This window comes from Myxocyprinus asiaticus, chromosome 3 (genome assembly GCF_019703515.2).
Source record: "Myxocyprinus asiaticus isolate MX2 ecotype Aquarium Trade chromosome 3, UBuf_Myxa_2, whole genome shotgun sequence".
In the NCBI taxonomy this organism is placed as follows: domain Eukaryota; kingdom Metazoa; phylum Chordata; class Actinopteri; order Cypriniformes; family Catostomidae; genus Myxocyprinus; species Myxocyprinus asiaticus.
The window spans coordinates 26,061,607-26,074,243 of record NC_059346.1 but is presented as its reverse complement, the minus strand read 5'-3'; the positions used below and the strand labels follow the sequence as shown (position 1 = coordinate 26,074,243).

Here is a 12,637-nt window from a genome sequence, read left to right as displayed (position 1 = left end):
ACACACACACACACACACACACATATATATATATATATACATATGTGTGTGTGTATATATGTATGTATGTGTGTATATATATGTATGTATGTATGTGTGTATATATATGTATGTATGTGTATATATATATATATGTATGTATATATATATATATATATATATATATATATATATATATACACATACATACATATATGAATATATATAAATACATATACATACATGCATACATACACACACATACGTAGTGCAAATCTAAATACAGGGGGCAACCAGTAATCCTCTCAGCAGTCCGAACTGTCCTTTGAAGTCTTCTGATGTCTGATTTCTTAGCTGAACCAAACTAGACAGTTACTGAAGTAAATGTGGCATCTTCTCACATTTTACTGTCTTAATCCACCGCTCTCTTTTTTCTTCTTCTGGAAAGTCATTCAAACGTAAGAGTGGATTTTTTTCTTTTGGTCTTGGAGCAAATTGGGAAGTGAAAATAATATTTGCTGTGGTCTCCCATTCACCGCTGTCGAAGTTTACCCTGCACACGTTTACTTCCGCGTCCCAAAACCCAGAGTGTGAAAAAGGTCTCTATTCATTAAGTATACTTTCTAATACGTTTTCATACTATACACTACTATGTATACTGCCCATCGGATGCTGCTCTTCCACTATTATTCATCTCTTAAATTATCTATTTGATGTATTTGGGTTTTTATTTAAGGCCTGAATATTCTTGAATATTCAGAAATGACAATAAACTCGATTTTGCTGCAAACATTTCTGGAATTATTTATTATTATTATTATTATTATTATTATTACTTGCTTATTGGTCTACGACAAATGACACCAGTCCAACCCTTGTGAGTGACAGCAAAGTTAGCCAATCATTGAAGAAGGATTTTTCAAACCTCAGGAAATGGGAAGGCTAAGAAAACTTCCATACGAAAACCTACCGGCAGTTGACAGTCGACCACTTGTTGTTCCTCCACCTTTCTGCGATACAGCACACAACTTTTGCCCCAGTTAAACGTGTGTCTTTGTCTATCCTCTCATATTCAGTTGGAGATCTAGATAATACAAGATCCGAGAACGCGAGCGAGGATTCTGTTAGGTTGAACATCAGTCACTGCTCGTGGCGGGACTGTAATTCACGATGTCGGATGTAACGCTACAGGTAAGGAAAATAATCATTTCAAACAGTGGTTACATCTTAATTCGTTAGGGAGAGTAAAAAGCAGCCGGACTATGTTAGCTTTCAAACACACGTTTCATTTCACTTGTTTAGTGGATAAATTAGTATAGATTAAAAGATGTCTAATAAACAAAATAATCCAACAAAACAAAACAAGCTGTGATCAATGGCACTACACATGCCTATTTCTGTAATGTTTGCTTGATACTGGGTCCTGCCTAAAAAACTAAATATTGGTCTTAAGATTTTCAGGTTGGACGGGTTTGACAGGGCTTGGTTTTCTCTTGACGTTCACCACAGATGCTTAAATGTAACCAACTGCTAGGTGTAGGACACACGCACAAAAAGGCTTTGTGAAGAAAAAAAAAAAAGTCTAAACTTTAGGTGTTTTGTGCTTTAAAGTAGATTAATTTGATATTCGGTATTCGGCTGGGTTGAAAGGGCCATGATATAGCAGTGGTTTATTACAGTTTCTTTATTTTGAAATGTGGTCTGGCTGTTGGTTGTATCATGGTGTAACAAGAATAGAAACATTTTTAAAAACTCTGCCCTCTATGTGTCGTAGAGTGAAAACTAGTCTCTGAAATATGAATGGCTTTTACAGAAAATAGTCTGTCAACACTTCTGCTAAATGAAGTGGAAATTCTTGTGGCGTCATTTACCACCATTCAACCACTGTCACAGAAAGCAAACAACTATCAGTGTTCTTAAACTGTTTAACCTCTCATTTCTGAGACATGTGTATCAGCGTTTATGGTGGAACCAACTGCTCCAGCTGCTATGCACATTTCTGGTCATATCAGTGGCTTGCTCATTGTAAGTCCAGTTTAGAACTATGCAAACATTATCATGTTCACGCTTCTTTGCCTAATAGATTATTGGGTTAGTATGATGAAATTATTTATTTATTTACTTAACGTTTTATTATCAGTGGCTCAGATGCTTGCCTTAGTTGAACTAAAGAACCAATGTCAAAATGTTGTGTCCAAATAGACTTGAAGCATCTCACAACCTGTTGATTTGTTTTTCCAACATTGTACCTCTTGCTCATTGTCCTTGAACTTAAACACCACAGAAAAGCTGTCTTCGGGATCTGGCCAAAGGCGACCTCATGGACCCCGAGTTTCAGCAGCGTGTAGAGGATGCAATTGCACTTCTCCGGCAGGAGATCCAGCGGGAACTGAAAATCAAAGAGGCAGCTGAGCGGCTGCGACGGGCGGTGACCAATCGCAAGAGTGCGGCCGATGTCGATGGTCAGCTTAGAGCCTCCAGCCGCAAGCTGGAGCAGCTCCACTGGGAACTCCAGGAAATGAACGCTCGTGCTATGGCCACACAGAAAGAAACTGTGACAGGTGAGAGCGGGAGGGTGTGGTGATGCTTTGACATGACATGGTGCGCTCAAAACCTGGGTTAAAAGAGAGATTTATTTTATGAAAATGTTATATATGCATGCTTAGTGTCTTCATATAGTACAGAATTTAATCCACTTTGATTATTGGCTGTTTTGTTCTATAATAAATCTGTGACAACATCCTCTCTTGCTTTCTCAGATGATGCCACCTCTCCAGACCCGTGTCGCTGGGAAGAGACCACATCACCCCTGGCCAGCCATGTCCATACCTTGAAGAAACAGCTTACCATGGAGCTCAAAGTGAAACAAGGGGCTGAAAACATCATCCAGACTTATACCAACAGTTCTGTCAAGGTGAGGTGTTCCTCTACGGTCCCGATTGTTTCACTTCTTTATGTAATTTACAGGGATGTGATTTTTCCAGATTAATCTGGAATTGTGGTTATTCAGACATAAAAATGTGTCCCATGTGAATTGTGTAAATCTGTTTAAAAAATATTAGAGGGAGAGTGGGGGTGTTAATATCTCATTGAATGTTAAAGGAATAGTTCACCCAAAAATGAAAATTTGCTGATAATTTACTCACCCTCAGGCCATCCAAGATGTATCTGAGTTTCTTTCTTCATCAAAACAGAATTTAAGACTTTTAGGATTTCATTTCGGGTCTCCTCCTCTAAACAATGCAAGTGAATGTCCTCCATTTTTTTGATGGTCCAAAATGCATATTTAGGGTGCATCAAAATAATCCACACGACTCCAGTTGACAAATAAAGTTCTTCTGAACGCAAGCGATTGATTATTTTTAGAAATAAAACAATACTTATATACTTTTTAACTACAAATGTTGGCTTCCGTACATCTCTGTGACTGTGCTCATGAGAGGGATGCCGTAAGCTCGTTGGTAAGGTCACGCCTCACGTGGAGGAGGAGTCAGGAAGCGCGTCATTGTTTACATCGTTTTTTAAATTATTTTTTTATTATTATTTGGAAATGATTTTTATTTTATATTGTTTTGAAATTGTTTTGGACTGTTTTGGTTTGTGAACGGCACAAGTTTCTCTTGTAAACAATGACGCGCTTCCTGACTCCTCCTCCACGTGACGCGTGGAAACTCAGATACATCTTGGATGGCCTGAGGGTGAGTACATTATCAGCAAATTTTCATTTTTGGGTGAACTATTCCTTTAATATCTTATCAAAAATGCCCTGTCCTGTGCATTGTTGATAAGCACTTTTCTGTGTCATTCAACCTTCCCTTGGATGATGCCACTGCTGCTTCTAAATCATGCATGATAGAGTTGAGAATGCGCGAGTCAGAGGCTACTGATTTTCACCATCAGGATTTTATTCAGTTTAGTCATGTTTATTTGAATTAATCCAGAGAAATGGAAGCTTAGAAATTGTTGGATAAAAAACTTAGTACCGTTGCCAACGTTGCTGACATGTTAAAAGCAGCTAATATATAGATTGTTAAGGGGCAGTTCCAGCATTACAGACGTGACATTTGCAATGAAAATGTGAAATGTAATTGAACTTATAAAGTACTCATTGCCAGTAAATTGAACCATTTGTATGCATGGTCATAAACCCCTGCAGATAGAGTCCAAACATCAGAAAATGTTCAGTCTAGACAAGTTTTTTTTTTTTTCCCGAAATGACGTTACGTTATAGATGTGACAAAAATGGACATACATTTTTGGGAGACCACACACCCTTTAAAAACTCTGTGAATTGAAATACACAATCCAGAAATAATAATAGCCACAGAATATAGAAGGGTTGGCACTCCTAAGAACTTGTGATGTTTATTTATTTATTTATTCATTGTCGTTTTCAAATAAATAGGGAAAAAACTGTTACAGACGTGACGTCTTTGTTATGAACGTGACAGCTGTGAAAGCAGCACTTGCATAATGAGGGAAACCATCCAAATGCTTTGAAACCTGCAGACTTTGACTCCTGAGACATCGGTATGATATCCATCAAGGTAGCATTATGGATTGAATTAAGACTGAAATCGGCCTATGGTATTGCACGATTACTGAACCGCAAAATGCTGCGTTTTAAAATATAGTCTGCATACTGCATTGACCACTTCAGTCAGTGCTGCGACGGCGAGAGGCACCCTCTAGCCAGGTTTGTGCAGCACACACTGAGCAGCACAAGATAATCCAGCATTTATAATATTACAATTCATATTGCAAAGCTTGTCAAAATTATACTTTCCCAAAGGTTGGCTATAGATGCTGCAAGCTTGAAATAGGTCACAAATCAAAGCAATGGTCAGCGATGTTATCTGAGGCCATGCAGCTGTCAGCCATTCGGCACTACTTCAGGAAGACCAAGGAGAGTCTAGTCTCATGTAGCCAGACTTATGACTGCAGCATAGGTTAATTAGACATCGGCGTAAATAACTAATCAAATATCGATGTATTACCAGTATTCGGCACTCGTGTCGAGCAATGTCTGCAAACAGTGCCTGTTTTGTAAACGTTATATGTCCATCGCTGTTGTGATTGACTGCAAAAAGATAAAGTTCCCAGACAGGAGACTTGAATGATGCAGGGGCTTCTCTATCTTGCGGCTTGTTTTCTCAGCTTGCCATTTTCAACTTCACACTAACGCGTGCAGAACTGTTGTCATCAACTGATTTAACATACATACAGTTAATACGACAGTTTCTCTCTGTAGAAAGTTGACCCACGTGAAACAGGCAGAGCATGTCTAGAGAGTGATACAGGTGCATTAGTGGGGGTTATAACTGCGCATGTCTATTTGCCGCATTATTTTCTTCGCCAAGCTATATGATCCAGATGTGTCATTAAACTTGAGATGAACCACAGTGCAAATGCTTTCCGAACTGTGGGTGGCGAACCGTACGGTTGTTTTTTTTACAGAGAATAAATAAATAAACTGATAAAACGTCCTGTGTGCGTCTAGTTGCTGAAGTTCCATTGAACCAGAGTTGACTGAGAAGGCTTTTTCCAGTTCTGTATGCCATACGCATCAGAAGGTTAGAGAACATACTTTGGGTCCGAGACTAAAGAGAATCTTGTTAATGTCCAGCATGTGCAGAATTAGACATTAATTAAATCAGTTTGGGTTGCTGCCAAAACTATGAAGGATGATAGCACACACAGAGAATGGCCCAAGTCCCCTCCCCCTCAGTTCCCTATGACATTTGTGCGACTCCCCTCATTTAAAACCCTTTTAGAGTGTCAGTCCTATGACCTCTAGGTAGCTGTGATTGTATTTGCCGCTTATTCTCATAGCCTGTTTGTTTCTATCAGACAGGGCTCCGATAATTCTGCTGTCTGCCTGAGAACACAGTGTGCTGGCTTCTCTGTGATTTATGTCTGTGCTGGATTCAGACAGCTTGAGTACTGTGCCCCAATCTCACACACACATGCACTCGCAGACAAATGCACTCAAGCATCACCCCTTTTGAGTGTGTGGTTTGAAGAGGAAATGCTTTGTACTGATTCGGTTTCTCCTGTCCTGGGCCGGCGACAGCAGCAGCCCATGTGACTTTGCTCCAACCAATGCTGGAGTATTCGGGTTTGGGCCAGCAAGGCAGCAGCAGACACATAGAAGTAGCTAACTACTGTGGAAGGAGATCTGTAAACAGAGAGAGAGAGAGAGGGAGAATGAACAAATGTGAGAAGGAGAGGGTAGTAGCAAACGAGTAAGTGGGATGCAAGGACAGTACAACAGTAAGCAGGAAGATTGGGATGGCTTCTCAGTTGCTGATCCTTGATCAGCAGTGTGTGAAGTGCAGTGTCGGAAAACAAATCAGCATGAACAGGTCTGAGGAAAGAGAGAAGAATACATCAGGAGGGGATGTCTGATGGGGGTAAAAAAAGAACAAGGCGATGTCATACAGCTATCTGAAAGTTCATTAAACATGACCGATGACCTCTTAAGCTGCATTGAGAAGGGGAGAGCACTATGGACGGTATGATTTCCTGTTCCCTTTACCTTCCAAGTGGCTCTTTTCTGCAGATTGCAGGTCACATGTTTGCTGTATTGTTTGCTCTTGGACTTTTAAAGTCTCTTTGAGGGCCCATGTTGGGTTGTCACAATCATTCAGTGTCTCTTTCAGTTGCATAATGTTAGTTACCGTGCTTCAGGGTATACTTGCTCTTGTGCTACTGTGATTCTAATGTTATGACTCATTAAGTTCCAGGGTGGAAGTTGATTTTGTTTGTGTTAGTATATTTGGTTGTGGTGTATTCCTGTCTGGTTTTCCTGATTAGTAGAGAGTAGATACTGTGAGAATATTTAATGAACACTGCTGCTCTATTGACCTGTTGGTCTTCATGGGAGTTCCTCTTATTTGGAGAATTTTGCTTACGCTTGTGTTGAAAATTTTTCTCTCCGTGTCCCTGACTCCCTGTATCTTTCTCTCCCCTGGCAATGTCTTCGCTCTTTAATCTCTTAATGGCACCTTCTCAGCATCATCTTCGTTTTCTCTCCCCAGGATCGGAAGATGTTGTCCACTGCCCAGCAAATGCTGCAGGATAGCAGGACGAAAATCGAACTGCTCCGCATGCAGATCGTCAAAGTCACCCAGGCCAGAGAGGGAGAGCGAGAGACCACACAGCCAGAGAGTAAGCAAAAATCTTTAGCTTCTGTGAGGAAGAAGAATATGTAGGATATCATGATAACTATAGATTTCTTTAGAGCAGAACGTTGGCAGTCTTTGCACATTCCACCTTTAAAAACATAGCTATAGTGGGGGTGAACATCTTTGAGTACCTCCCACCATTAGACCTGGTAGAGGCCAGCCAAGTTCTCTCTTATCACAAGGTCAAAGACAGCCTACTTGGTTTGTTTTGGTGCTAAAATAATTTTTTTTGCAGGTCGTCCCTCTGAGACAATTAGTCCCCTTGAGCTGCGTTTGGAGGAGCTCAGGCACCATCTGAGGATCGAAGCGGCTGTAGCAGAAGGTGCCAAAAATGTGGTCAAGCAGCTGGGTGTATGCAAAGTGCAGGACAGACGTGCTTTAGCTGAGGTAAGTGCTTACATCTGTCTATTGACAGACAAGCATGAAACACATTGAGATGCAAGAGTGGTTTGGGACATATTCAGAGTTTTAATGTGTCAGAGAACTATAGGGTGCTCCATGGTAATTTGTGAATGATTCCCAATTAGTTAAATAGAATTAGAATTAAATAATAGGTGCTCTTGAAGCAGCTATTGACACATTTCTCTCTATTAATCCCAGCAGTAACCTTCTTATAGCAAACATATTTTATGAGAAGTATTGTGTTCTGTTATGTCAAATGGGCATGGTCCTGAATAAACTCACTCCAGAATGGAACTGTTGCATTAAAATCGAGGCAAATGATTGCCGTTAGTACATTCACGTTTTTACAATAGGTGGCGCTAATCAACAGTACATTTTACTCCTGTACTGCAAGTGGTACAACACACCATTCAGCTGGTCTGCCCTCTACCTGTCACACCTGTACAGATTATATGCCACTGCCAAGTATACTGTAAATCACTGCATAATGCACGCATATAATGAGGGATAGTTCACCCAAAAATTTAAATTCTCTCATTTACTCACTCTCATGCCATCTCAGATGTGTATGATTTTTTTTCTTCTGCAGAACAAAAATGAAGATTTTTAGAATATCTCAGCTCTGAAGGTCCATTCAATACAAGTGAATAGTGACCAGAACTTTTAAGCTTAAAAAAGGAGATAAAGTCAGCATAAAAGTAATCCATATGACTGTCTTCAGAAGCATTATGATAGGTGTGGTTGAGAAACAGATCAATATTTTAGTAATTTTTACTATAAATTCTCCTGCTCAGTCAATCTCCACTTTAACTTTCACATTCTTCTTGTGTTTTTGGCGATTCACATTCTTCATGCATACGCCCCCTACTGGGTAGGGAGGAGAATTTCTAGCAAAAATGTAATTAAATATTTATCTGTTTCTCACCCACACCTATCAAATCACTTCTGAAGATATGGATTTAACCACTGGAGTCTTATGGATTGCTTTTACAGGGTTCCCACTTGTCCTGGAAAACCTGGAATTTTGCAATGCAGTTTAGCAGTCATGGAAAAGTCATTGAAAATTAGAAAAATACTTAAATGTCCTGGAAAATAATTATTTGTCCTGGGAAATATTTTTGACGATGTTGTTAGCAATGTTTTCGTTACATGTGCAAAAACATGATAATGATCGGGACTCGGAATAGGAGTCAAATACACAGTCATATTGTTTTGTCACTTTTATTTATTTATTTATTTTAAAAGCTTCACAGATATTGCATGTATACATCACTTGTATACAAAGAGTAAAATAAAGAAATTAATAAATTAACAAAGCAAAATAAGTAAATAAAATAAGAGATTAAAAAAAAAAGGGAAATGAAAATGTAGCAAAAAAATACATTCACAGTCTTCAGGAGTCAGGGAAGATCTCATCATAACAAGTAAGAAGAGCTATAATGTTTTTTATTGCAAATGTATCGCAAAGTATTTATTAAGCATTTAAATTCTATTATGAACTCTGCAATCTAGGTCGTTTTTTATGGAATTTCTGTTTAACAAGAATAAGAGAATTGACAGTGTTTTCCGGAGATCTATTTTTGTTTGCAAAATAACAAATAATGTCTTTGATTCAAAAAGCATAAATAAACTTTAATTTGGAGAAACAAAGGAAACGTAAATCATGCCAAAAAGCAGATATAATATCACAAAAGAACTTATGAGCAAGACTTTCACTTTTGTTTTCACAGAAGTTACACAAGTTATTCACGTCAGAGTATTTTGACAAAAGTTGGTTTCAACAGGATAAATCTTGTGCAAGATTTTAAAATCCACTTCTTTGACCTTATTAGACATACAATATTTGTAAGGTAACAACTATGCTTTTCTCCAATGTATGTTATTAATGAAGGAGTTCCAGTCGAATTTTCCTCTTGGGGAAATAGAAACTCGAGAGTGTAATACCTGACGAACGAATTTATTATTACAGGTTTTACTCAGTAAAGAAACTCCTCCTAAACAGAGTTGGGGGAGCTGTTTTTTTTCTCTTCATAACTTAAACTTGTTTTCATCAAATGCTTTACACCCAACGGAATAGCTTTAATAACATAATTATATTCTTTAAAGAGAATAGGGAGCTGGTATATCTTTATAAATTCTTCATATAATAACAGATCACCATTGCTGTTGAATAAATCTATAACAAAAATTATATTCTTAACAAACCATTTATGGAGAAAAATAGATTTCTTTTTAATCATAACAAAGCTATTATCCCAGAGGATAGTTTTATGTGGGGAGAAATTGTGGCTGTAAGTCAACTTCCATGCTAATAGTGCTTGCTGGTGAAACTGGGCCAATTTAATAGGTAATTTACCAGTTGTATAGTTACACTCTATCAGAAAGGAGTAATGGGAATAAAATACCGCAAGGATTCACTGCAGAGCAGGCATCTTTTCAACCAATTCACTTTAAATGTGTTAATATCATCAAATTTTAGTATTTCGAGCATTCGAACTTAAAAAAATAAAACAAAAATGTATTTGCCAACACATTCTTTTGCAGCTTATGTGAGTTATTTTTCCAGATAAAGCTAAGGAATAGTTTTTTTTTTATTTCTTTAGAAGTTTTGTTGTCAACCTTTAACGACAAGGATGAATAAACAAATCTAGACAATCCATCTGCCTTAAATAAAAAGACTCTACCCAGTATAGAGAGATCCCTTTGGAGCCAGTTGTTAAATATGCATTTCGTTTTAAGTAGTCGCAATGAAAAATTAAGATATTGTTTAGTAATAAAAAAAAATGTATTATGTATTTTGTAATAAGCACTTCACCTCATTTTTAATTTGTATGTTGTCAATATGTGTTTCTTCAGTTTCGTAAAGACAGAACCTACGTAACTAGCGTTTGGAAGAACTGCATAGATATTCTCATTGATGGAATCTCAAACAACAGGGTGTCCTTGAAAGTGATTGTGAAAATGTCCGAAATTTTACTATCGACATCTTTGTCCAAGCATCCAGAACAAGCTGGACAATGTGATCGATGTTGTGCATCGTCTTGGTCAGAAGAAATCCCATGGAACGCTATGTTCCATGGGAAACATGGAAGGGGCTTTCACATGACTCATGTCAGCGCAGCCGAATACATTGAAGTCTATAAAGTGACGCGTCAGAGCAACCTTGGCTCCAAGTTCACACCAAAATGTATTTATTTAATTTTTTTAATTTTTTTTTATTATTACCTATATTGTTTCTGAGTATCCAGAGACCCCAGTTATTGAACCACTATAATTACATTCACCAAAAAAAAAAAAAAAAAGCTAAGACCTCAACATAAACGAGTCCTATTTTTACTTTCTGCAATAAAAGCAATAGACTTTTTTCACACTCTGGGATTTGGAACATGGAAGTAAATATTTGCAGTGTAAACTTTGACAGCGCTGAATGGGAGATCACAGCAAATATTAATTTAACTTACCCATTTGCTCCAAGACCAAAAAAAAAAAAAAAAAAAAAATCCACTCTTACGTTTGAATGACTTTCCAGAAGAGGAAAAAAATAGAGAGCAGTGGATTAAGACAGAAAAATGGGGGAGATACCAAATTTACTCTCACTCTCTCAGCAGCTGTAATCGAAACCCCCTCACAGCTGTGGTAATTCGTTTTTTTTAAAAACTAATTCCAGGGTAATATAACACAAAGCATAATGTTATACATTTACATTCAGTATTTTTAAAATGTATAATTTTTTTTTTAAAATTTGAGATTTTTGCTGCTAAATAAGGCTGAAATGTGTCATTACAGTCTGTGAAAAAGGCCTACTGCCAGGTTTTTTTCTCTACCTAATACATGTTTTCAATGTTTATTGTGCACACCTCCCGTCTTCTTGCATGGCAAGCTTGTAAATTCGCCCCTCCATGATGCTTTCTGCAGCGCTTGTCATGTGGAGGGCAAAGCGCCGCTTGACGCTGGCGTTGGATGGAGTGTTGATGACTCAACTCATGTGAAATACGTTTAACAATCACGAAAGGACATTATTGAAACTCAAAATTATTTAAAAAAACTTTTTTTGTCTTTTCTGATAAATGTCATGATCAGCAGTTTAAATACTGTAGGAAAATTATAGAGTAGATCTGCTTTGTTTCTATAATGCTTAAACATTCTACTGAAGTCATAGATTTGACATGCAAATTTTAATAAAGGAGAAGGTAAGGACGTTTTTGATAGTAATTTTTATTATTATTAGACTATTGTTGTCTTTTTGGATGAAAAGTCTTAGCAGTTCACAAACTTAATGGAAATTATAGATCTGCTTTGTTCTTATAATGCTTAAATACAGTAAAGTCCCTTGGCAGATTTCGGTCATGAATATCTCAAAATGATTTTGTGACTCACTCATAGCACATACAGTGCATCCGGAAAGTATTCACAGCGCTTTTTCCACATTTTGTTATGTTACAGCCTTATTCCAAAATGGATTAAATTCATTCTTTTCCTCAAAATTCTACAAACAATACCCCATAATGACAATATGAAATAAGTTTGTTTGAAATCTTTGCAAATTTATTAAATAACAAATGAAAAAAAATCACATGTACGTAAGTATTCACAGCCTTTGCTCAATACTTTGTTGAAGCACCTTTGGCACCAATTACAGCCTCAAGTCTTTTTAAGTATGATGCTTCAAGCTTGGCACACCTATTTTTGGGCAGTTTCTCTCATTCTTCTTTACAGGACCTCTCAAGCTCCATCAGGTTGGATGGGGAGCATCAGTGCACAGCCATTTTCAGATCTCTCCAGAGATGTTCAATCGGGTTCAAGTCTGGGCTCTGGCTGGGCCACTCAAGGACATTCACAGAGTTGTCCCTTAGCCACTCCTTTGTTATCTTGGCTGTGTGCTTAGGGTCATTGTCCTGTTGGAAGATGAACCTTCACCCAAGTCTGAGGTCCAGAGCACTCTGGAGCAGATTTTCATCAAGGATGTCACTGTACATTGCTGCATTCATCTTTCCCTCGATCCTGACTAGTCTCCCAGTTCCTGCCGCTGAAAAACATCCCCACAGCATGATGCTGCCACCACCATGCTT

General features: G+C 37.9%; 1 protein-coding gene across 2 annotated transcripts in view; it reads left to right on the top strand.

The window, feature by feature from the left end:
• The first annotated feature begins 919 nt into the window (after positions 1–919).
• Positions 920–12,637, top strand: part of LOC127422053 (serine/threonine-protein kinase N2-like) — a 35,330-nt gene continuing 23,612 nt past the window's right edge. The window contains exons 1-5 of one of the 2 annotated variants that reach the window (XM_051665405.1): positions 920–1,170; positions 2,264–2,540; positions 2,739–2,893; positions 7,020–7,149; positions 7,402–7,553. In XM_051665405.1, the coding sequence (XP_051521365.1) occupies positions 1,150–1,170; positions 2,264–2,540; positions 2,739–2,893; positions 7,020–7,149; positions 7,402–7,553 (735 nt within the window). In that variant the 5' untranslated portion in view covers positions 920–1,149. The remainder of the gene's footprint in view (positions 1,171–2,263; positions 2,541–2,738; positions 2,894–7,019; positions 7,150–7,401; positions 7,554–12,637) is intronic. The other variant, XM_051665396.1, reaches the window with a different exon arrangement.